The sequence below is a fragment of the Saimiri boliviensis genome, chromosome 13 (genome assembly GCF_048565385.1).
Source record: "Saimiri boliviensis isolate mSaiBol1 chromosome 13, mSaiBol1.pri, whole genome shotgun sequence".
Classification (NCBI taxonomy): domain Eukaryota; kingdom Metazoa; phylum Chordata; class Mammalia; order Primates; family Cebidae; genus Saimiri; species Saimiri boliviensis.
The window spans coordinates 23,483,244-23,509,930 of record NC_133461.1 but is presented as its reverse complement, the minus strand read 5'-3'; the positions used below and the strand labels follow the sequence as shown (position 1 = coordinate 23,509,930).

Genomic DNA, 26,687 nt, shown 5'->3' with positions numbered 1-26,687 from the left:
AATTATGTGGCTTAAATAAAATAATATGCCAACTGGATTTAGAAGAGGAAAAATGTTATATTTTATTATTGTTCTTTTTTAGAGGTGGAGTCTCACTATGTTGCTCAGGCTGTATTTGAACTTCTGGGCTTTGGTGATCCTTCCACCTCAGCAGGTGTGCCCACTTACCTGAGACTACAAGCATGCACCACCACACCTGGCTTAGTTTTTATGATTTAGTTCATTGAGATGGATATTTTGAAGTGCATGTTACAGTCTAAAATAAGCTTTCAGAGATTCTAATGGTTTCTCTTTTCATTAAACTATTTGCATATTTTATAGCTGCGTGAGATTGTACGTTTCTTTTGGTAACAAGTTTGCTTTCTTCCCAGTACCCACCACAGTGGTTTTGATCCATGACCTAAGATCCCCAGATGTTATTGCACTGGTTTCTTGTTTTTGTTTCTCTGAGTTGTTGGAATGATCACAGGCAGAATCCAGATGATGGAAAAGATGTATTTGAATTAAAAAGAAAGAGTATAGCATAAAAGAGTATGGTATGAGTGAAGGCTCTGAGAGAAACAGGCTACTGGGGTGCTGGATAATCTGATTGGAAAAAGCCTACGGAAGCTGCATTGCAGAGGAAGAACATCATCAGGGAGGAAGGTGGCAGGCCTACAGTCCCACAAGTGGAGCCATATTCTGAATGAGAAAGGGCATTAGACATATTTTAATTCAAGCCAGTGAATCCATCCTCTAAACTCCAGACAACTCCAGCAGCTTTGGGATCATGAGCTATCGACTGGCTTTAACATCAATAGACTTGAATTTGCCTCTGCATTACTTTGTCCTGGTCACCTGCACTGACCACAGCCCTCAGAGACTCACTCGCTCTCTTTCTAAGGTGTGGAGTATAATACTGATTGCTTAGATTTGCAGGGATGCATGATGAAATAATGTTTGTGAAGTGCCATCATTGTGGAGGCAGAACCTGCATGAGGTTGAGACTGCCTGAACATGTTCCTTATAAACTAGCTCCTTCTGTTTTCAGATTTTCTAACACTGGGTAGGTGGGAGTTTCATTTACTGCAGGAAAAAACGGTAAATCACAGTAGATTCTGAGAAAATGCACAGCTTGATCCATATGACTTCCTGCCTTTGAGGACAAAGTTGGGGGTGGGGCCAGGGAAGATGTCACAGATAGAGGTCGTTGTTGCAGTCCTATGGTTAGGGCATGCATGTATAAGTACACACGAAACAATCTCTGTCTGATGCCCTGACATTTTTTATGTGTCAACATGGAAGGAGCACAAGACATGCCTTATATTTACTCCAAGATCTAGGTGCTATTATCCCCATTTCACAGCTGAAGGTAATGGGTGAGTGGAGTAGCTTGTTCAACAGCATGTATCTTGTATGATATTAGATGGTCAAGGCCCCGTTTGAGTGTAAGCTTATACTTGTTCATGAAAAATATAGGAAAGCATCTATCCCTTTACTGCTGTTCAGAATTATCAGTTGTGATCTTAAGGCCTTTTGGAACAAAGCTTGGTAAAAATTAAGGAAATGGCATTGCCTCCTCCCACCAGATGTTTTCGTCCAAGCATCCTTTTCTCACCACACTCGGTAGATCTATTCTAAACACCTGCCTAACTCAGAGGTCTATGCCCATTTCCTCTAAGTGCTCTCCACATCCCACCACCTCTTTTCTTTTTGAGATGGATCTCACTCTGTCACCCAGGCTGGAGCGCAGTGGCACGATCTTGGCTCACCGTAAACTCTGCCACCTGAGTTCAAGTGATTCTCTTGCCTCAGTCTTCTGAGTAGCTGGGATTACGGACACAGCTACCATGCCCAACTAAGTTTTGTATTTTTTGCAGAAATGGGGTTTCACCATGTTAACCAGGCTGGTCTCAAACTCCTGACCTCAGGTGATCCACTAATCTCACTCTCCCAAAGTGCTGGGATTACAGGGGTGAGCCACCAAGCCTGGCCTTCCACCACCTCTTATCCATACCTGCCAGCTTCTCCCCTCCTTCATGGAAATTTCGGTATTGACACCTATCCTACACAGCATGGCTGTCGTGCTCTGTAGGATACCCCAACAATCTTCCGAGCATCAATTACTCCCTGCCCAGGTCTTCATTGCTCCTCTATAGCCCCCATCACTTGCATTTGCTGCTTTAGTTGCTCACACATACCCTTGGGTTGTGGACTTCTGGAGGGCTAAAGTGTCATTTTATTGACATAACGGTATGTTGCAAAGCGTTCCTGGTTAGGGAGTCAGGCAACCTGAGTTCCTTTTAGAGCTCAGACGCAAGCTTGAGGGAACTGTGCAGATTCAGCTAAGTTCTCAGGGCTTATCTGCCTTCACTTCAAAATGTGTGGTTTGGCTTAGATTTTACTACGCATCCTCAGAATAATCAATAATATGAAGTGGATATTTCTTTTCTTTCCTTTAAAAAAATTTTTGAAACAGGGTCTCCCTCTGTAGCCCAGGCTGGAGTGCAGTGGCATGATCATGGCTCATTGCAGCCTCAACCTCCTGGGCTCATGCTATCTTCTTAGCCTCCTGAGTAGCTGGGACCACAGGCACAGGCCAACACACCTGGTTAATTAATTTTATTATTTTATTATTATTATTATTATTTTGAGACAGGGGTTTCACTTTGTTGCCCAGGCTGGTCTTGAACTCCTGGGCCTCAAGTGATCTCTCACCTTGGCTTCTCAAAGTGCTGGGACTACAGGTGTGAGCCACTGTACTCAGTAGGATGTGGATATTTCCATTCTGTATATGTAAGCCTTAAATAACTCTGTAAACCCTGAAGGTCAGCCAAGGGTTTCCAGGTATTGTTGCTTGGGTGACGGGAAGGTGATGAAAATAAGAAAAAAATGCATCATCATCATTTAAGCTATCATGATTGTCTTCCTACAAATCTGCTTCTTTACAGTGCAGAAAGACTTGCCATTGTTTTAGCTCCATTATCTTCTCACCTGCCAAAATACTCCTCACACCTGAAGGTCACTTTTACAAACATCCTCTATTTTCTGGAGGCAACCCCAGTGCCTCTCTTTACTTCTCCCCAGCATGGTTTGTTCCTGCCTTCCGGTAATTATTGTTGGTCATATAGATGCTCCTATTGCCTTCTAACTAGACTTACAGGTAGGGATTGTTGCCTTGTAAACCGCCCCCCCCCCCCACCCACTGCCCCAGTGCTTCTGACTTAATCAGCAGTCAATAAAAAAATCAATTGATGAATGATGTGATTAAATTTTTCAGGTCATGGGTGTTGTTGGGTCTCCTCTTGCTCCTCTTCCATTCCTGTCTTTTCCATAATGCTGCAATACCTTTTATCAAAGAAGGATGATTTTCAAGAGATGGGAATAATGGAAGGAATTGTAAAAAGAAAGTCAGGTGATTTTCTACTGATAGTTTATTTGGGAGGTGTGTGGATGTGATTTGATAAGGCCCTGAGATCATGGAATACTGTGCAGACTTGAATTGGTATGCCTCTGATAGGACTTAGAAAATCTAAGTGTGTCAGACTAATGGCAGTGTGGGTTCCTGGATTGGATTTAGGAACAGAAAAAAAGGATATTAGTGGAGAAACTAGTGAAATTCAAACAAAGAACCACTGCTAACATCTTAGTTTTGACAAACATACCATGGTTATGCAACATTTTACCTTTAGGGGAAACTGGGTGAAGGGTCCATGGGAATGTTATGTTATCATCTTTGCAACTATTCTATAAATCTAAAATTATTCCAAAGGACAAAGTTTATTTTTAAACAAGTGGGTGGGCCAGAGTGAAAATTTGAGTTTGGCTAGCAGACTCTTGCTGTGTGAAAATTCTCACATCTCATTATATCCTAACAATTTGTAGAATAGGTTGAAAAAGGGAACGGCAGGGAAGTTTAACAATGCTCTTGTAAAAGATTCATGAAAAGGCAGCAAAAAAGAATAAAAGTGAAAAAAGCAAAAAATGAGATTGTGGGCAGTTGTTGGTGGGGGAGGCATATTGTTAGAGGTGGGAAGTCAAGTGGCTGTTCAAGAGGTGGGTCAGCGCAGTGACCCTGGGCTCAAAATCAGTACACTGGCTACTTGTTTTAGCCCCAAGGACTTGAGCACATCCCTGTGCCTGCATTTTCTCATCTTTGAAATGATCTGAGACTCACAAATAAATATATGTAAAATAAAATAATTCCTTACAACAATCAAGTTTTCCTGTTCTCCAAAATTTTGTCATTTTTGCTCAGAACAAAAAAGTTCCTCACTCGTGGGCTGGTTATGGTCAAAAACCTCACAACAGCAAGTCCGATTCTGCATGAGCATTTTCACTTGGTACTTGGCAACTTTCAGCTTCCTCTTAGAAGAATGTTCATGCCAATGCTAAAGCCATTTGACTTCTAAATATAGTGTAACAGATGTTAATAGGAACCGTATTATTTTCTGTTACACAAAGAGTCTTTCTTTAAAAGCCAGACATCAGTCCAGTTCTGGTTAGGCTCAACCATCTCAATCAAGGTAAATAGGACAAGTTTTATTCCTTTGTCAAGTATTGAAGATTTTGGCATCTTACACCAGATTTTCTTAACTTGACCCATGAACAAGTATCCACGGCTAGATGCTAGAGAGATTTGTCAGGGCCATGCACAGTGGCTCACACCTATAATCCTAGCACTTTGGGAGGCCAAGTTGGGAGGATCAATTGAGTTCAGGCGTTCAAGACTAGTTCAGGCAAAATAGCAAGACCCTGTCTGTATGATAAATTTTTACTAATTTGCCAGACATGGTGGCACACACTTGTAGTCCCAGCTACTCAGGAGGCTGAAGCAGGAGGATTGCTTGAGTCCAGGAGTTGGAGGATGCATTGATATGTCAGCCTGACAGATGAAGCCCCTATCTCTTAAAAAAAAAAAAAAAAAAAAAAAGTTGAATGTGACATTTCATACATATATCCTTTTTTTCCCCCTCTATGGAGTGGTTTCATTCTTCATTCTAGGAAGAAACCTCTATGGAGTGGATTCATTCATTTTGGGTCCAAAACCCGAAAGTGGCAAGAAACACTTTCATACACACCATTCCATAGCAAAAAGTCTAAGCTATACTTGTTATATTTAGGTACAGATTCAGTAATCTTAATGTCTAACACTAAAAATAAATACCCAGATACTGGCTGCCTGGTTGATTTTACTTTCTGACCCCACAGCACCTAGCAACTCAGTAGGGGGCACCTCAATGCACATTTGCCTATAACTACTGCTTTCTCATAGCTGTGGCATTGTCTTCCTTTCCTGAAAAGGTGGATTTTCACTTGAGGTGCCTTTGTTCATCAAACCTTATCAATTTAAATGATCTCTCAAGAATACCAAAGTGACTCCGGCTCTTCATGCTCTTCTGGTCCTTTAAAGACTGGTCATGTTTATTTATAACACAGGCTGTGACTGGTGAGAATGTGGACTTGTAACCTATTTGAATGAGAATTCCTTATGGAACAAGAGATCATCTGGCTGGCCGAGCATGAGGTATCCCAAGTGCAATTTAAATGTGCGATCCTGGTGTGATTTGAATATAAGCAGCACACAAGTTCCTTCTGTTGATTTCAATGTCTCCCTTAAAGAGGCTTACACATGAAATTTCTTGGGCTTTTCCTCAAGAGAAAGGTGCTCTACAAATGAAGCTGAGAATATAAATTTCATTTGGTTTTGGATGAATGGACCCAATTATGAGGCTAAAAATGATTCCCTATTTCAGCCCCTTTGGATACTCCTCCCTTCGTCGTTTCTAAAATTATTGTGATCTTTACTTTTGGATAATACTTTAGGTTCTCCAGCAATTTAACTTCCCTTTGAAAATGAACCCAAATCTAAGATTAATGTGATACGGTCTTATAATACGGTCCTCTCGAAGAGGAATAGAAGAATGTTAATAGACACTACACAAGAGATATTGCAGGGGTGCCCAGACACTTTCCCCCCATTTTCCAGTAGGTATATGATCAAATATAATACTAAAAGACTAAATGCTTGTGGCTCTTTTATATATATTTAAAACACACAGTAAGAACATAAGAACATCTCAAATCATTTAGAAGGTAAAAGGGGGTTATCAACCAAAATCTTTGGAAATTTCATAAAATTTAAATACCTGCAAACAGTCCAACCAAAAAAGAAAAAAAAATCCCAACATTTGGCTATGGAGGGCACTTCACATGTGAACCAAATGGCGTTATAACATTTCCTTCAACTAGTCACTAAACCCAATGAGAAAGAATACAAGAGCAATATCGGAGACATCCTCAAATACCACGTACTTGATTAGAACATTCTGTTAGGAAGTGCTCAGCTACCGCGGGCTTCCCTTTACATTGCATACATTACTTTACATTTCTACAGTGCAATGTTGAAATAGCCTCCAAATTTTGCAAAGTAGATTGATGTCCATTCTACAAAAATATTAACTTACAGTACATAACACTGAATAATTTTAATCTGTACATTTTTTTCCTTCCATAATAGTTGACACACGTCAGTTTGTACAAGTTAGAAAAAAACATCTGGTTGTTTACATCTGGATTAATAGTCAACAGAGGCAACCAGAAGTGGTGGGGTGGGTATAGTTTCAGAAAGTATAAATACAGTGTTAATATTAACTGTGGCTAACAATATTCAGCTTTTAACAAAGTGATACAAAATAAATCATCTTAGTTTTTTGACTGAAAAGATCTAGCTGAGAATGTTCTGCCAAACAGCCGACCAACTGATGCAAAAGGTTAAGGCTGACTTGACTTAGCAACCTGCAGCACAACCGAAAACATTGGTGCAGTTCAGAGCTCTTCAAATGCATAGCTTCAGTGTTACATGCACATTAATTATATTCCTTCAATTAGTTAATCCTCTAGACAGTTTTCTTTTTGTTTTGCATGCATCTCGTTCCATTTTCATTAAGGGCATCGCTTCCTTGATCAATCATGTGCTTTGCGTTACAATTTGTTTTTGTGATCTTTTTTTTTGTATGTTTTGTTAAGCTGTCAATACCTCCAACACTTGGAAAATGAAATATAGATGCATTTTACTTACAGAAGAGAATCATAGCTATATGGACAATGCAAAATGAAATGAAACAAGTATCAGAAACAGTTTATAAAAATGGCACATTTATTGCTACAGAACGGTCATGTACATGACTTCATCGAATAACTACAGATGGGAAACAGGTAATGGCCTTGACCAAGCTGGGTTTGTTTTTGTCTTGAAGGAACTCCAGCACACAACCTGTTTGGACACTTCTACAAATCAGAAATACACCAAAAACATGAAAAAATCGAGGCACTCAGCCACACATTGAAAACAAAGTGTAACTGTTTATCTTTTTTTTTTTAATGTTTTCCCTTTTTTTCTTTTTTTAACAATTTTTTTAAGTTTTTAATGCTGCAGCTATGTGTACAGTCGCAAAAAATTTCCCCGCTGCGACCTACAACTAAAAAAACAAAAACAAAAACAAAACAAAAAACAAACAAAAAAGCTACCCATACAGTTTCGTCTTGGTAACACATGGTAAAATAACATCTTTTAAATAGTAAAATAAAGTAACAAACTTTTACTCATAATGATTCCAAAAATCTACAAAGAAGAAATATTCAGAATCTGACATTTTTTTTTTGTAATATTCATGGTATAAAAGGATTGCTCCTGCGAAAAATAAGCCAAATATATTTTTTATTTTTAAATTTAGTTTTTTTTTTTCCTACTAGGGTGTACTACAGTCTATTTTATAGCAAAAGAGCACTAGACAAACAAAGCTTTATAACAAAAAGCCAGGCACTGATACATGGTAAATCTCTGCTTTTTTTTTTTTTTTTTTTTTTTTTTTTTTTCTTATCTTCACTTAATTGCATCACAAGTAACAAGAATGAAAAAGGCCACAGTTCATATATTTTCACCATTACATATGTCTATAATACTTGAAATGAGTATGGCAAAACCAGCACTGCACAAAGATGAGTCCACTTCAAGTCCCATGAGAAAGAGCATGTCTCTAAAGAAAAACAAACTAAACCAAAGCAAAACAAAAAGAGAGGCCTACAGGCCTTGGTGCCCCATTGTGTTGGAATTCATCATATTCCATCTTGACTTTTTTTGCTTCCAGTCAGCCAGCAGACTAAATTTTTGTGCTTGTTTATGCTGAAATTGTTTCATTCCTGACTCAAGTTCACTTTTGGACACAGATCATACTCTGCCTGTTGGATGCAAAAGATGAAAATCCTCTTAACTCCAAGTCTTGGTTCGACTCCCTCCCCACTCCCCAACCCCTCATCAAAATCAAGATCACAAATTAAAAAAAAAAAAAAAATTCAGAAATAGGAAAAAGTGAAAAACAAAAAAGGAATCGGAAGACTGAATCAGAACCAGTTGCACCACTGGGTGGACTGACAGTTGTATAAACATTAGTGTTCCTTGCAGCTACACAGAAGACAAATGGTAAAAATTTCTAGATGAACAGATCCCTATTCTGCATATTCATAAATTACTTGAATGTGGAGGTGGATCAACTGTTCCAAGTTGCTTTTAAGTCCGAGTTTCTGAAAGAGATCCCCAGCCTAACTGTCATCATAGACATAGTGTAGTATGGACCCTTATGAAATTTTTGTATAGTACTTGAATCTTAACTGTCTTCCGCTGAATTTCATGTGAAAATCCAGTGCAGGATACCAATATCTTACCTGGGTTTGATAATTACAAAACAACAACAATAAAAAACACACTAAAAAGGCCACATTCCTTTTTTTTTTTTTTTTTTTTAATGGGGATACATCCCAATTAATATGAATAGGTGCAGACTACGTTTCTCCACCAAGCAAAACCTAGCGAGCAGCTTTCGGTGGCCGTTAGAATTTTTACTTATTTCTAAAGGGAATTCAACAACAGAGGTATTGCATTACTGAGTAATGAATACATCAAAGCTGGTGAACAATAAATTGCAGCTTTTACTCTGAGAACAAAATATAAAGCACCAATTTAAAAAATAACCAAATGACTACAATTAACTTTTTTGCTTTGTTTACAGATTTGAAAAACTTTAATTCAGCTCTATTAAGCACCTTTATGATAACATGTATCAAAAGTGCCATTCTTAAAATGTACATCAATGCAGGGAGTGTTTCCAGTTCCCTAAAGAGTAAACACCGTATTTTCTTCTGTACACTTATCCTGAATGTGATCAGAGTATACCTGCTTCCTATATAATATTGTTCCTAGGGATACCCGCCTTGGTAGACTATACAAAATGAGTGCAGAATGTACCACTAAAAGGAAATCTTTAACATACGGAGGGAACAAGTACACATGGTTTTCATTGTTCAGGGAGGAGGGGAGAGTATACGTTACTGTCTTCCATGCCCTTCTCTGAGCCTCTTTGTTCATACATATCATAGGAAAGCCCCAAAATAACTTTTCATGAAGTTTGATTTCTGCTATTCTCCTAAGGTTTTAATCCACCTCCACATTTTAGGAACTTATCAACAAATCAAAGTTATTTTAGTTTTATCGCTACTGAACATATTTACAGTTTTTCAACACACACACAGCTAATCAAAATGTTTATGGGTTTGTAAAAGATGACCACGTGGTAACTATCTTATTTGTTCTTACATTTTCAGAAATGAACATAAAATTCTGATTCTTGTAGCTCACTATTTCATTTAAATGAGACTTTTTTAAACCACACAGCTTAAAAAAAAACAAAACAAAACAAAAACTGATACAATGTATTAAAACACATAATAACAAGAGTCTACATGTAAAAATATAACTTTTACATACACAATTTCAAAATAATGATACGTTTGCCATTTGTTGCATAAAATTTACAAATGTATTTCATTACTATATAACTGGCAAAACAGGAGAACAGATGGAACATTTAGACCATTTCAATGGATTTATGGCATTTACTCAGTGCTGATAGGTGGAAAAACTACTTGAACAGGGATTTTTTTTCTCTTAATACATGCCAAGATTGTGTGGCTGTAAAAATAGAAACGAGTTAGAGACAAAAGGATGCTGACAAATACTTAACTAGGAGCACTGTTTACTGCACTATACACCAAAGTCAATCATTATAAAGATTCACGATGGAAGTTGGTTCAATTGTGCCCAGACGTCAAAGCTAGCTATCTGATGAGTCGCTGTGCCATAGCTTGATCTATGTTTCTATCAAATATGGTAAGTATAAACTTCATTCATACTGGCCAGAGAAATACTGCACTACCCCTCCTCAAAAAAGTGCAACTTAATGCTTTAGGACTCATAAGGCTTGTTATAATGCTGCATGATGATTGAATATTGGCATTTTTCAGACGAAGGAGGAGGCAGTTAAGTCATCTACATTTTAGTAAACCCATTTTGAAAGAAAAAGAAATCAAGAAAGCAACAAAATCAATCAGCTCTGTCACACTACTTGCAATTTTCTCATTTGACGGATTTTGAACTTTTGTTTTTTTTTGTTTTTGTTTTTTTCCAAAAATCTGACCATGTATTCAGAAACGCCTCACTGCACACTACTTCGGCTACACAGGTAGGTAACACTTTAATCATTTTGTTAAATCACAGCCACTTTGATTATGTTATGTTTCCGATGATATAAACATTGGAAGGCACAGTGGTAACATTGTAGCATTCTAACCTTGTACCTCTGAAAATCCCAGAATAGGGTCACAAATGCAACATTACAATTCAGACAAACTCTTTTTGCCATCTCTTGGTAATGCTGCTTGTAATATCTACACATGATGTGACTTTTAAGTCTTGTGTTCCCAAAAGACTGGAGAAACAACTTTCTACTTATTTATGAATGAGAAGCAACATCAGGGTCAGCATTTCATCCTGCACTACCCCTCTGGAAGCAGAGTTGGCACTACAGGTTATGATAACAAACCAGGGAAAGGGACAGAAATAAGACCAAAAAAAAAAAAAATCCATATTTACAGTAAAATCTTTCTTTTAAAAAAGTTAATCAGTACTATTTTTTTACAGGAGAAAAAAGTCTGAAACAAATGAACAAAAGCTTACCATAGTCACTAAATTTTTAATATATATTTATATATATATTTATATATATATTTGTCATAGGTCTATAAGATCCATCTGTTCCTCCTACCCTAAGGAATGGCTAATGTCATCACTTTGTTGTCATCAGGACGTTTGCTGGTTTTGTTACTAGGGCAGCCGAGCTTCCCCTAATTCAATATCCAGTAATTATAAACACTAGCTGACTTGAATACCAACAAAAACGTTCATGTAGTTTTCTCCAGAAGTACACTTTTTCATTATTGCAAGTTTACAATTTTTTTTTAAATTAAATATTTTTTTTCAGACTTACAAATTAATTATATTTTTTTTTTCCAAAAGAAGTTTAGGCACAAATGCATTGTTCCACAGTGTGGAAAGATTGCCGTTCAGTCTCTGGGCTGTGTCTCAGCCTGTACATACTGCTTTGCACATTCTGAATGATATGTTAAAGAAAGTCGTCCCTCAAGTTGCACTTTTTTCTTTCTTTTTTTTGTTTTTCTGTTTTTTGATAATTGGGAATGCTGAAACCTCTTGCGTCTGCGATTCATAACTACTCAGACTTGTCTTATATTACAAAAAAGGGGGTTAAGGAGAAGTGTTTATGTGGGTTTAAGATAATACAGCTGTTAAGGAAGTGGTCTCTTGTTTTAATGAAGCAATGTGGCAACTTGGACCTGAGAAAGGAAAAAAGAGAAAGATTCATTAATATAGTTGTAACAGAGGAAGGGTTTTTTTTTTGTTGTTGTTGTTGTTATTTTATTTTATTTTTTAAATTCTTTTTCCATGAAAGAAAGTATCTGTCAATTTGGGTAAAATTCACTCTTATGGCTGATACGCTGCTGAAAGTTACGAATGATTGATTTCAGAAACGGCTGAAAACAAACTTGCCCTTTTACATCTGTCCCATGTGATTTGATGCATCTCCCATTCCAGGGTGTGGGCCGGCCAAGGAGAGCGGGGGAGGCTCCGAGGACACCTTCTCTTCCTCCCTTCTTTTCAGACAGGCGGCTTTCGGATTCAGATTCCTTTCTGTGGAGGATTAAGGCACAGGACCTTTGTTTAATGCCGAGGCTTCTGGCAGAGGGCAGCAACGTACTCTTCTTGCATGTCTGACCTTTCTCTCAGTGTTTATATTACAGAACAAAAGGAACAGGTACTAAGTACTGTGGTGGACCATTTGGTCAGTCACTAGTAAAAGGTGAACTGCATGGTGAGTGTAGACAGCTTCTTTACAGTGTATGCAAAGGTTGGTAAAGCAAATAGACTAAGCTCCAATTACTGACAGGACATATGGAAAGCTGCAATACAATCTTAGTTAGAATCCTATGACTAGCAGGGTGTGGTGGCTCATGCCTCTAATCTCAGTGCTTTGGGAGGCCAACGTGGGTGGATCACAAGGCCAGGAGTTCAAGATCAGCCTGGCCAAGATGGGGAAACCCCATCTCTACTAAAAATACAAAACTTAGCCAGGCATGCTGGTGGGCACCTGTAATTCCAGCTACTTGGGAGGCTGAGGCAGAGAACTGCTTGAACCCAAGAGGCAGAGATTGCAGTGAGATGAGATTGTGCCACTGCATTCCAGCCTGGGAGACAGAGCAAGACTGTCTCAAAAAAAAAAAAAAAAAAAAAGAGAGCGAATCCTACAACTTAATTACAGGAGAAAGGGAGGCTGCCTCATAGATTTAGACAGTCTGTAATTGAAACAATTCTTTGGAAAGATGCTTAAAAGTCCACTGTCTGGGTGGAATTAATCCCAGCACTTCCAGAGGCTGAGGTGGGCAGACCATGAGGTCAAGAGATTGAGACCATCCTGGCCAACATGGTGAAACCCTTTCTCTACTAAAAATACAAAAATTAGCCAGGTATGGTGGCACATGTCTGCAGTCCTGGCTATCTGGGAGGTAGAGGCAGGAGAAGCACTTGAACTCAGGGGTCATAAGTTGCAGTGAGCTGAGATCACACCACTGCACTCCAGCCCGGTGACAGAGCGATACTCCATCCTCCTCACCCCCAAAAAAGTCTACTCTCTGCCACTGCTCAAGGCTGGCGTGCCCATCTCAGCTCGTGCCTGCTATGAGCTCCCCATGAGCTCTGTAAGGAGGCTGGCCTGCACTCACCTCGGACTTGCTGCTCCAGACTAAGGATGACGGCCACCGCCTGGTGGAGGATCAGGAGCTTGGTCTGGGGCTTGTCACTCTTGAGGTGGAGCTGCACCATGCGGCCAAGCTCTTTGAAAGCCTCGTTGATATCGCGGACCCGCAGGCGCTCTCGGGCATTGTTGGCCATCCTCCGCTCCTTCTCACGCTCCGCTTTCTGCTCCGGCGTCAGGTCCTCGTCGTCATTATTGCTGTGGGACAAAAGGGACGTGACATTTTCTAATCGTGTGGGGAAAAAGAAAGTGTCTACATTACTTTGTTTGCTTCCAGAGTTTTCAGGGAACTTTTCCATCTTATGCCATATCTTTGGCAGAATTTTTATATCCACTTGACCTTGGGACTGGTTTAGATGGCTGTGATAGTCCACAATACACCAGATATTTGGTTTTCTCGCAGACATTAAACCCAAACCAAATAGGTAAGGATGACACAGATTAAAGTTCGAGTGCAGAGTGTGCCCATACTGATGTGGGCGGGGACGGAAAACAAAGCTTTTGTTATCAATGGGGTTACACTCTGCAAAGGGTAATTCACCAACTTATGCTTAGCCTATGCTGTATAACCATGCTTCCAAATGACTTTCAGTTTATACTTCATCTTTTTTCACATATACAAAACCTTTTATACCGTGACATCTGAAACCTAGAGGAAACAAGTAATTTAAAAATGATTTTGACAGGTCAAAAAAATACAAGGCAGCTTAACAGGACTAATAAGAAAAACCTATATTTAAGACATCAGAGCAATGGGAATGAAGACAGTGAGGCTTTTATCCGGGTGTCACCATCACCTTGCTTTGAAGGCCTGGTCAACCTAAGTCAGTCTCATTTTCTCTATGTATTAAATAAAAGGTTAGAAAAACATGACTTCTGTGGTCTTCAATGTTATAGATGTTTATGATCCCCAGAAGTAGTTTGGGAAACCTGAATTGGTATCAGCCATGCAAAATGATTCAAAAAAGCAAACACCTACAGCTTACGAATGACCAGGACCTCACAGTGAGTCAAAAATGAAGGCAGAAAGCAGGGCACAGTGACTCATGCCCATAATCCCAACCTGGGCAATATAGTGAGACCCTGTCTCTACAAAATACTTATCCGGGCATAGTGGCACACACCTGTAGTATCAGCTACTTGGGAAGCTGAGGTGGGAGGATCACTTAAATCTAGGAGGTGGAGGCTGCAGTGAGCTGGGATCAGGTCACTGTATACCAGCTTGGGCAACACAGCCAGACTCTGTCTCTTACCAAAAAAAAAAAAAAAAAAAAAGAAAAAAAAGGGCCAAAAGCTAATTTCTGATTATGAAAACCAAAATACCCTCTGATTCATAATAAAGGCATGGTTGGGCCCAGAATAGTCTGGAATGATAAGATCAGTTCTGTCCATTTCTGGGTGCAACAGTGACAAATTAGAAACTTTTGAATGGAAGGCAAAGAAGACGATGAGCCACCTGGAAAGCATGTCACATCAGGAAATCTTCACGGAAGCAGGTTCAAATATTCCAAGGGCTACCATGTTAAAAAGAGAGGCGTGCATTACGTCTTGTCTCAAGAGGCAGAGCAGCACACAGAGCTCTGAATGACTATTGTGAATAAACATGAGTGAGGATTTTTGAGGGGCTTATGAGAGACATAAAAAAATGAAACAAACTTCACTGAACATCAGTAGACTCCCCATTACAAGAAACTACATGGAAGTGACTAACAATTAACCTAGAGGGTAGAGTATGGATCTATGGGATCATGAAGGTTAACCTCTACTTTAAAATTTCACACATCGGAAATGTTCACAGGATAAAGATCATTAATCACAACACTTTGGAGTTGGAAGACGTGGGAAATTATCTAGTCGATTCAATGTATACTTAATGAATGCTGGTTTAAAATGTATGACTCTGGTCTTCCATTTTGGAGAATCTCTGGGTAACTTCCAAGTGGCAGTAAAGACCAGCTACACTTGAGAAGCTCCAATTAATCAAAAGTGGGAGTGGTGTTCTTGGGTTGCAAGTACACGTTACACATAAAGACGATGCACATAAGTCAAGAACACATGGGTGAAGGAGAAAAGTTAGGGGCAGAGAGGATGACATGACAGAAGGATGTCAAGACCAGGCTCTCCTCTCTCCACAGCTTAAGCGCCTTTCCAGATGGTACTGTCCGCCACAGGTGTGTATGGTAAACATGCAATTCAACTGAGTCCACTGGAAAAGACTCTCTTTCTCTGCCCTCTGCTGATCCCTCCTCTGCCCTTATCCTCGACTGCTGCCAATGCCAAGGAAATTAAGTTACAATTAATTCACTTCTATATTCCACTATGCAAATAGGCTATAAAAAGCAAAAGGAAACAGTCTCTGCTGGGCCTGTCCTGAAGCTAAGCATTTGGGTGATATTTTTATATATCCAACATGTGCCATACCTTACACAAAGGGGACTGGAAAACGGGAACTTTTCTTCCAAAGGTTTTCAGGCTAATAACCAATTAGAATTGGTTATTCACTTACAAATAAATTGGTTATGTAAATAAAACTGCCTAGATTTGAAAAGCACTGCCTTATAACACAGTTTTGGACACACACATAAGTAAATGTCCTAAGAGTGACCTTTTCAATAGGAAGTTTCTCAACAGCAAGTGAAAATGTTATGAAACTTCAAAGGATCCATTAACATGCCTAAGTTTGGCCACAATAAGTTAAATTACCAAGAACTGACTGGACGAACACAGAAGCTATTAAAGGTATGAAATCCCCTCCTTGGGATTTCTTGCCAACTTGGCCAAGAATCAGAAAACTACAATGAGAAAGGAAAAAAGTTTATCTAGAAGCATTCAGCATTTTAAAACTGGTGGCAGGATATGGAATTGATCTCAATAATCACAAAGGCAACATAAAGAGGCGGCATGTTCCTAACTCACAAGAGCTTCAATAGAACCTTGAGAACCACAGCCTTTAGAAGGAAGCTGTAGTCTTAGGACAATTGGTTAAATTTTAAGTAAAAACAACCCAAGGGAACTGAGGCAAAGTACATGGGTGTTGGTATTCAAAAACCATCTGATTATCAGATTAAAGTTCACGGGGATAGAGAACGGAATGTAAAGATAGCAGATACTGAAGAAAACCAACCAGAAGCTATTTTCCTGCAGTTGTGCTTTCCATAGAAAAGAGTATCCAAGAGGAAAAACTATTAGCAATTTAGGTATTACTCTTATATACATCAATATGTGTAGGATAAATCTAGGAAATCAGTATTTTCTCACTTTAGAGGTACGAAAACAGTTATCGTTGGCACATATATCAATGGAGTTTTCAACACGACTACAGTCTTTCTTTGGAAATATTATAGAAACAACATTTCTGACCAAATTTGTAGAATAAGTAGAGTTTTAAAAATAAACTGTTTGTACTTGAATCAGATACAAATTGTTTCCACTGTGTCATTAGCATTGGGTCCAAATTCATCAAGGCCGAAACATTTTAGGCCTCCCTAGAGTACAGGTATCTTAAACGATACTTTTAGTACTTCTAGAGTAGGTCTTTAATTTTCTTTTCAGCTGTAAATTTACCTGCCAGGAAAAAACTGAATAGTTTCTTCCCGTTCTGTTCACTTCATCAAAGTCCAATAAAGGAATTAAATGAAGCGACAGTATTATATACTGTTACCTAGATCTTGACCTAGTAATTGATTTGATATCCTTCTTGTCGTCATCTAATTTCTTGTCCTCCGAAGATTTCGTCTCTTGTAGGTTCTCATCACCCTCGTCATCGGATTTGATCTCAGAGCTGCCAGAGGAGACACTCTGCCCCTGTAGTCCTGGTGGCATGCCTACAGAAAAAGAGAAATCAGGTGACATGTACATCGAAAACTCACTGCCTGCACTCCAGATTGCAAGGCTGCCAGCAGACAATTCATACTGCTGAACTGTGATCCTTCTGTCACTTTTTTTTTCCTGCTATCTGTTGAAGTTTCAAAAATGCACCTGCAGAAACAAGTTTTCTCTGCATTGGCTCTAAGGTTAAATTCTATTTTGCAATCTTTTGGAGTAGATGGTAATTTCACTGTCTACAAAACATCAACTTAATTGCAATGAAAATCATAATCATGAAAATCACACATCCAATGTTCTGATTAAGAACCCAAGTAAATATCAGCTATTATATTGAGTTTCTTCCATATGCAATGATTTAATAGAAAAATGTCCTTAAAATATAATTCCCAGGGAGTATGCTAAATATGTGTAGTCAAGACTTCAATAGGTACCCTAATGATATTCTGAAATTAGGCTTCTCTTATTCTCAAGGAGTAATCAGCATTTTAAAATGGTACATATGGAAGGCAGTTTGCTACTCATTTTAGAAATTTCTAGCTTTATCACTGCTCAACTTTCCAAGTCACACTGCATTTTAAAACATGACCCTATGTAATAACTTTCTTTTAAGTTAAAAGCATGTCTGTCAAGTATTCCCCATTATTTGTAATCTTTGTATTCTAGAACTCTGCCACTCAAACTTTGGTCCAAGTGGCCTTATCACCTGTGAGCTCACTAGAAACGGACAATCCCAGACCTACTGAATCAGAATCTGCATTTTAACAAGATCCTCAGGTCGCGCTTACGTGCAGTTTGAGAAGCACGGATTTAGGACAAAGAGGGCAAAAACAAAAGGCTCTTGAAAAGAAAGCTCCTTGCCAGGTGGGGCAGCTCACGCCTGTATTCCCAGCACTTTAAGAGGCTGAGTCGGGCGGATCACTTGAGGTCAGGAGTTCAAGACCAGCCTGGCCAACATGATGAAACCCCGTCTTTACTAAAAATACAAAAAATAGCCAGACATGGTAATGCATAATTCCAGCTACCTGGGAGGCTGAGGCAGGAGAATCCCTTGAACCTGGGAAGACGGAGGTTGCAGTGAGCTGAGATTGCACCACTGCACTCTGTCTGGGCAACAAAGTGAGACTCTGTCTCAAAGCAGCAAAAGAAAAAGAAAAAGTTCTATAAAACGATTACTCTTCATATAAAAATGGGCAGACATACCCATACATATAATTGACACTCAGATCTGTACAATGTTGAACAGCTGGAAAAATGCCCATGTATTCCTGTGGCAATGTTATCATTTTTGTATTAAACATGAAGGGACTGAGAAGATGTTATATAAGTGACTGCTAGTCAGCTGGCCAGCCACAGCCCAACTTCCTGGGGTCATGAAAAGCCGCTCGCAGTCACTGGTACGAGGCAATCATTACAGGACTAGCCGACACAAAAGTGAAAATCATGCAAGCAAGCCCCATTTTGTAAATGCACCTATATTTCCTTCCATCTTAACAAAAACAATTTCCTTCCTTCCTATTCATTTGGAAATATCATTTTCAGGCCACAACTAACCACATTAGAGGACCTGAATGAGAAAAACGTGGAAATAGCTAAAATAAAATTTCCTCTCATCAGTCTGTGGCCTCATTCCCTACTGATACAGGACTGAGATTTCAGAGGATGTTTGAGGAAAACAGTCCCTGGAGAAATAAGATTAGTGGGCGAAGTTCTAAATACTTTCCCATTTACTTACGATTTTTGTACCCAATTCGATTCTTGGGTTTCTGCCAGTGCTTCTTGAGGGATGAACACCAGAGGCTGGGTATCAACACTGGGCTTACTGTGGAAGTGAGGTCAGAAGTGCCCTGGTGAGGCTGACCTACCTCTGTAAGGGTCCTGGGGTGGGTTCAGGTCAGGGGAAGTCGCAGACTGAACAGGAAGCTGTGGGACCGGAACCTGGTTTGGCAGAAGAGAATGGCTGCCTCTCAGGGCCACGCCATCTTCACGATGGGTCCCCACCTGAAAGGGTGAGAGAAACCAGAGAGGTGAGCGGGAACCAGATGCCACACTAGGACCTGAGGAAGGCAGACTGGCTTTTCAAAAACCATACTCCCAAACGCATTTCACTAGAGGGCGCTGGAGGACCGCACATGCACCTATAGTTTCCTGTGAAAACACTTAACACTCAGTAAGATGCTGTGCTGTACATTCAGTGACAAATATGGCAGAGTAGCTCAGGCAGGTAAAACGTCAAATTGTCTCCCAGGGTGCTGCAGTGGAGCGCACTGATTCGTACCCATCTGTCTTCTATCATGTCCGCCAACAGATCTGACAATTATCTTAATGCCCATATGCTTAATTGTGGGCTTCTCAATTCCCCCATTGCTATCGGAAATCCTACAGGAATTTCAATTTGGCATTCGACTTTCATTTCAGGGGATAAGATTCTCAGGCCTGCCATTTTTTTTTTCCATAATGCCAGCTAAGCCTCTGACAGCGGAAGCTACAGCAGTATGGGACACAGCCTCTGCTTGGTACAAATATAATAAAATGTCACCTGGCTTTCCAAAACTGGCAGCCCATTCCAAATTAATGTTTACTGTATTTCATCAGCTGCTGAGTTTCAAATCTAAAGGGGGATGGTTTCTGCCAATGCCACCACCCCGGAAAATGTACCAATAAAGGTTTTATTAAACACACCAGTAATGCCATCATTGCCATGCAAGGATGTTTGGACATTTTTCCATTTTTTTTCCCTCACTATTCTGATCCTAGAAAGACACTATATTGTAAATACTCTTCATGCTTCCAAGAATAAAATTATAGAGTACAGCATAATTACTTGATTTAAAAAGTACTGCTGAGCTTTTTATTAACTACTACTATCTCCCATGGGGTCCAGGGACATTGAACTTGTGGCACTGAACTGAGACAGCAACTGCTTACTTTATAGCATCTGCCTTCAAGCAAAAACATGAAGCATTTGTTAATTAAGAGGACAATCAGTTAATTCACATTTTCTTTTCTATTTCCAAGTATTTTCTTAGCCTATGGTTAAGTGAGCATTTACACAGGTCGGTGGGTCTAAAACACAAAAAATTAACCATACATTTATACTTCCATGATTCAGGTTTATTTTTTTTTCCAGTCAAAAATATAAAACCAGAAAGGACAATCTTCACTCTGTTGTTACCAAAATGTTTTAAAAGAGTATTTCCAAAGAATGCATTAACACTAAGAATCTGAACCAACAACAATCAACTTCACAGGACCTAATAAGCACATGCTATTTAAAGGCAGCTAAGTATTAAGTATGGCCTTTAATATTTTGATTTTTACTTAAAATATATTTAGGTAACTGATCCTGAAATAGACCGTGTGTGTGTGTGTGTGTGTGTGTGTGTGTGTGTGTGTGTGTCTATGCGTGTGTGTGCGCATTCTAAATTTTTTTTCAAATTTTGGGTGGGGAGTATCACATAAATCATGTAATTGTTTGAATTCAAAATATAGCATGAATAGGAAAATACTGGAGGCTTATGAGCATCAGGAAGGATAAACGAATGTTTCAGCAGAGAGATGTGGGAAGTCCAGTGCTGCTCCCGGGTGCATGTGTTGCAACACAGAACTTTCTGAATGGTGGTTATCTGGCCTCTATGGGGTGCTTCAAATGTAATGAGACTGCTATCTCCCAGACAGCCCATTCCATTTTTACCACAAATTGGCCTCTTTGTAAATTTCACTCACTGATCCTAGTTTCAGCTACTAGAGCTCTATGGCATTAAGTACAGACCTTTTTTATTTTTATTTTTTTTTTAATGTATTCAACTCCATTGCCTGCCACACCACTCCTTTCCACTGTGACCGAAGTCTGCTCTCTTACAGGCAGACCATACCCACCTGCTCCTTCAACCATTTCTTTTATTCAGAAGAGTGATAGCTATTTTCCATTGAGGTTTTGATTTGCTGTTTTTATATTCATGCATTAGAAAACTGATTCAATCAATGATTATCCTTTCAATCTAAGATGTCAACTTGTAAGCATGAATTTTCACAGGCCTTGATCAAATGGTGGCTCTTTATGTCTGTCAATCAATATAAACCCAAATAATTCTTCGTGCTGATTCATATTTATTTGTATTCCCAATGGATGAATTCCTTGAATTGCCAAAAGGATGACTCTAAGTCAAAATCACTGAAAGTAACCACAGATTTGAGCATAAGAGAAGTATACTCCTATTTCAGAATCATTAACACTCTCAAGACTTCCTTGCAAGCATCTGTGACACAACTTAGGGTAAATATTTTCCTTTTTACTTAAAATATATTCAATTATTCACCTTGAAAACTTTTCCCTCTAGATAACACTGAGATAAGGTCTCAAAAGAGGAAAAGAGAGCCCACACACCCATACACAACTGGTACGTAATAGATACATCATAATTGCAGACAGAATCTGTGTTTTGACAGAAAATACTTGCATGTTATATAAAAGTAACAGCCTATGTAGTTCAAGAACCCTCAAAACTCAAGCTTTTTTCACTTATGGTGATCTTTGCCTCTATTTTGTTAAAATCCATTCAATTTTAAATCTTTCTCCTTTACAATGACAGTAAACTCTTAAATACTATAAATACATTTGAGGATACTGTTGTTCCAACTTCATTTTTTTTGGATTTTAATGTTGCCTAACAGCATCTATTTTCTATAGATTATCTTAGAACACCTCAAATAATATCAATAATTTTCCATAAAGAATGTTAGAGACAAAGTTGTTCTGATGTTGTTGTTGTTGTTGTTGTTGTTGTTGTTGTTGAGACAGAGTCTCACTCTGTTGCCCAGGCAGGAGTACAGTGGCTTGATCCCTATTCACTGCAACCTCTGCCTCCCAGGTTCAAGCGGTTCTCTTGCCTCAGCTTCCCGAGTAGCTGGGGTCACAGATGCCCGTCACCACACCCAGCTAACTTGTCCTCACGTTTTAAGGCTTCCCTTGTAACTGTGTCTATTCCAGGTCACGTGAATGACCTCTGACAGATCCAGATCCATGTAATAATGAGCTTGATTCTCCAGGATCAGGATCAATTCTACCGCCTGTGGCTGTGGAATCGTATTCCAGTTTGGAGAATTGGCTTTGCTCTGCTTGTTTCCTTGGCCACAGATGGCACATTTCTAACCCTGTTTACTTCTCTTTCAGAAACATTATTTCTGGTCACATAAGAGACAAGGGAAGAAACACAGTAGACGGTCAGCACAAATTCATTACTAGAATAACACGGAAATAGATGGAGAAACCCACACTGTCCTCTGTATATACAAGGGTCAGGGATTTGTCCACTGGCATTAAAGCAGCTCATTGATAGGATGACCCATGTCTGCTTCATCAAAATGAGCTGGGCCAGCCAATGGTCTTGCCATTCTGAACTTAAATATACCATAATGTGACTAGGAAAAAGCATATTTCCGCAAATCAATTCTAAGAAAGACATTTGGTGCCTATTTTTAGAAAATCTATACTTCGTTAAAGCTCTATTTTGATAACCTTTTCATAGAGATAAGAATATTCTAAAGTTAAAGCCAGCTTATGAAAACAGTTAATTTTATCAATACTCATTGAAAATGTGAGTCTTCCCACAGTCACATATAATGCAGTTTTAGTTATATCTATGCTAAAAGTAAAAGGTAGAAGTGACGTTCAAAAATTATTCAGGATTATTCATTGATTGATCAGAGAATACATTTACTAATTCAACCAACATTTTCTAATCTAGCCCGTGCCTGTCACTTTGCAAGGTACTGGGGAAAGAACGAGAAATAACTCAGATGTGGTCCCAGTTTTTGTGGAGCTCATGATGATTCTTGGGGGGATATTTATACACTGATCAATTTAGTAGGATAGTTCTAATAGCAAGGAAGAGAAACCTATTTGAGTTTGTTCAAGTAAGAGATTTATCATAAAGATTTCTGTAGCTTAGATTTTGGACTCAGCTCTGGGGAACCTATGCCACTCACTCCTTGACTCTCCTGGACTATTCAGCCTCCCCCTCTCTCCGGGGGGTACTTCTGCTTCTCTCTGGCTTCTGCTCCCTCATGACAATAGACGGGACTCTTTCTTCATGATACCTCTTGGTACATTCTTTCTGGCTCTGTACCTGCTGCTAACTTCCTCTCTGTCTTAGTATTTCTGAGTTCAGAAAGCCAAGATCATTGGATGGCCCAGCTCAATTTGAAGCAGACACAGGTCATCCTATGAATGGGCCACCTTAATGCCAGGCATTTTCCTGGTCCAGAGAGCTACAAAGGAGGAAGAGGAGACAAGGTCATGTAGTCCTAACACAGCTTGCTTGGCCTGCCCCTTCCACATTTTGGCTGGTACATGGAGGTGTAAATATCCGAGTTACATCATATCTTAGGTCAAATTATATTCAAATTACAACACAGCTATTTAAATTCTCCTGTGTGAATTTGTCATTGGAAATAATTAAATGTCATTAGATATGCAATAATTCTTTCAAATCACATAAGCACCATATAATTTTAAATAACCTCAGTTTCCAAGAAAGGGCTTGATAAATTGTTAGAAGCACTTTGAAATCACAGAACTTAGACTTCAAGGGCTCAGAGGACCATTGATATATACCAGTTAGGTCAAACTCTTCATTTACAGGGAAGAAAGCTAAGGCCAAGAATGGTGAAGTGACTTCAGATCTAACTTTAGATATTTAGTTAGAGAACTAAAACAGATTTTGAACTCAGAAAACATCCAATAATTATATAGGAGAGGGGAGTAAAGTTAAAGGGCAAGAGGTGTTTACTTCCCAGCGCTTTTGTTTTAAAACAGCAGGGGAGAGAGAGAGAGAGAGAGAGAGAGAGAGAGAGAGAAATTGTGTGTGTGTGTGTGTGTATACATGTATATGCACACCTAGATACAAGCATATAACATACATACACATACATATATAGAGAGAGATAGGAAAATCATTTGTTTTCTTTATTGTAGAGGAAAAATCATAGTTCATTAACTCAAGCCAAGGCCAAAATGTCTAACTAAATTATAAAATTTAATATTTGCCACGATCCTTCCAACATAAGCAGATTTAAAAGACATGCAGATTCAAATTAGGTGGCTGTTGGCAAGGCTGTTTTTATATGGAGATGCATACAGCATCTTGGTAAATATCCTTGTCCTTATCCTCTAGCTAACAACAAACACCACAAACAAAAAAGGCATTCAATATTTTTGCTCTCTTTGTTTCCAGGGAGTATTGTGAAAGTAATTATTCTGTTGTATTTAAGAGGCCTATTTCATGGATGGGAAAATGTATTAAATTTCATTTGGCAGTTATTCAATCCTAGTTAATGTTATCTCCAGAGATAACTGCTTCAAAACAGGCTTTCAGACCTCAGTCACTTCTATTCTACCATAATCCTTCTAAAAGAGTATAGAACAGGAACTTTAGGAAACTCGTCATCAATTTCTAGACCAAGTAATGACACAAAATTGGACATACTATTACGAACATTTTGGTACATCGAAACTAAAGTTTGTCATTAATGGCATCTGGTTTCAAATTTTAGACATAGCATTTGTTGTTGTTGTTGTTGTTTGTTTTTAGAAAGAAGGAAATGGACAAAGACAGAAGTCCTGGTAACTGGGACTTACTGTTACTTTTCTCTCTTTTTTTTCCATTAACACAAGAGAAAAGCTGATGGGCTTTCACTGTAATTAGAAACCCATTGATACAGAAAACAGTTTTGGTGTGTGAACTGTAATCTCCCCATGAACTATCAATTATACATGACAGTTGTTGAGTACTAGATTTCAGTTTCAATTATCTTGCCAGACCTCTGTCATATTAGAGGAAAGCAAACTTATTTTTTCAAATGGGCAAAACACCACTTAGTACAAAAGTGCATCTTTTAAAGAGGTAGGAAGCAGTCATGCAAAGTTTTTTAATGCCTCACAGATGGGAACTTGGAAGTCATGAAATGGCAGCAGTAGACAGATACTGGTAGAGTACCACCAGGGGCCCAGAGACTCTGCAGAAAACCAGACCTACCTCTAACAACCACCTGTGTGGGAAAAAAAGCTAACATCTGGGACATTCCAACCACAAACATAATTTCCTTATTTCTCAGTTTAAAAACTTATCAGACTATTTTTCTTTAATACATGTGACTAAACCTTTAAGAGACTTTTCATTAACATCAGATCTGGATTCAATTCTTTTGCTTGGATTTTTACTTGATTCTTAAAATGTTTGTTGGGAGAAGATTTCATAACTGTCTTGAGAACACCTACGTTGTTTTCCAGAAATATCACAGCTTCACTCACGCTGTGTATGAAATGTAAGGTAATTCCTTATTGTGCAATTCTTGGAGATTTATTTAATATTTATTCTCCAGATAATAAAATAACTTTCAAGAGGATTTAAACATGATCTAAATGATCCCAACTTTGGCAGTACTCGTCTATCATGTGATCAGCTGGTCTGAAACTCCCTCCCCTGGATGTTCACCAAAATGGTTAAATGAATGATTCTGTGATATAGTTCAAGAAATGCAAATGGATGTGAGCTGACCTCAGATCACCTTTCTTGTACTAACTCATACGTTCCATCCATTAAAACTGTTTCATTTCTCTTTTCTGTATCTCCACCCCACACTCTCAATTCTCGACATCATTTTCCTATGGTGGAAACCATAACTGGATGCAGCTCACTTATGGGGACAGTGGCAGGAGATGGACAGAGCCCATTCCTCTAGCTCTTCCTTGCTCCGTAGAGTAGGCCAGTAAGCAGGTGGTATGGAACTAAAGCTAATCCATCCTAGTGAACCAAATATATCAGCACAGAGAGTAGGGTGAAGTCTAGCAATGATGTGTAAACAGCTTCTGTTTAGAGGGAAGGAAAAGACAACTGAACACTCGACTTACACTTGGAGTTCTGAAAGCCTCAATTGCAAGCACACCTATGTGGTGCACAGTCATGCTGCTGACCTCCACACACTTTTTGGCAAGTCTAGGCAGCCCATCCCTAAGGATCCCTAGTGATTTACCATTACCAACTGGCCTTTATTTTTTAAATGCTTTTCTTGTTATCCAAGTAACACATGCTTATTGTAATATATCTGGAAAACAGTAGAAGTACAAAGCAGCTCACCTAAACGAATGAACCATTTCTTCCCCATCTCTTTCTAAATACTCATCTTTTAAATGTAATATTCTCCCTCCATCAAGTGGTCCCCTGCAACACTAAGGCTTCAGCCTGGCTCTTGCTTGCTGTATGGATACAGTCTGAGATCTCCAGCTTGTGCTGATGCATCCTTCACCTAAACACCTAGACCACTGCAGTTCCCTCCCATTTTTAAATTCCTCACTACAATGTTTAATTACCTGTGCATGGCCCCTCATTTCTGGGTTCATGCCCACATCACTAAGGCTTGAACAAAGCCCTCCCTGCTCGGTCTGCTGGGCTGGTTTTTCCTCCCAACTCCCCAACTGCTTCTCTTTCATTAGCTCCACAGACCTCCTTACTCTGACCCTTCAGGGCCGAGTTGATCTCCAGAAATCTCCACTTTCTTGTCACCCCACCAAGCTGACTATGCACCACAGGCACCACCCTTAAAACACACTCAAGGTCACTGTTGAATGGTGCAGGGCATAAACGTCGATGAGTTTGTTTCGCT

The 26,687-nt window shown here is 39.1% G+C and overlaps 1 protein-coding gene across 42 annotated transcripts in view; it reads right to left on the bottom strand.

The window, feature by feature from the left end:
* Positions 1 to 7,120: 7,120 nt before the first annotated feature.
* Positions 7,121 to 26,687, bottom strand: part of TCF4 (transcription factor 4) — a 373,037-nt gene continuing 353,470 nt past the window's right edge. For 24 of the 42 annotated variants that reach the window (XM_003926049.4, XM_003926050.4, XM_074383385.1 and 21 more), the window contains 5 exons: positions 18,890 to 19,025; positions 16,861 to 17,023; positions 13,168 to 13,397; positions 11,939 to 12,079; positions 7,121 to 11,724 (listed from right to left, as the gene is read on the bottom strand). In XM_003926049.4, the coding sequence (XP_003926098.1) occupies positions 11,943 to 12,079; positions 13,168 to 13,397; positions 16,861 to 17,023; positions 18,890 to 19,025 (666 nt within the window). In that variant the 3' untranslated portion in view covers positions 7,121 to 11,724; positions 11,939 to 11,942. The remainder of the gene's footprint in view (positions 11,725 to 11,938; positions 12,080 to 13,167; positions 13,398 to 16,860; positions 17,024 to 18,889; positions 19,026 to 26,687) is intronic. The other 18 variants (XM_010336782.3, XM_039463874.2, XM_074383388.1 and 15 more) reach the window with 1 other exon arrangement.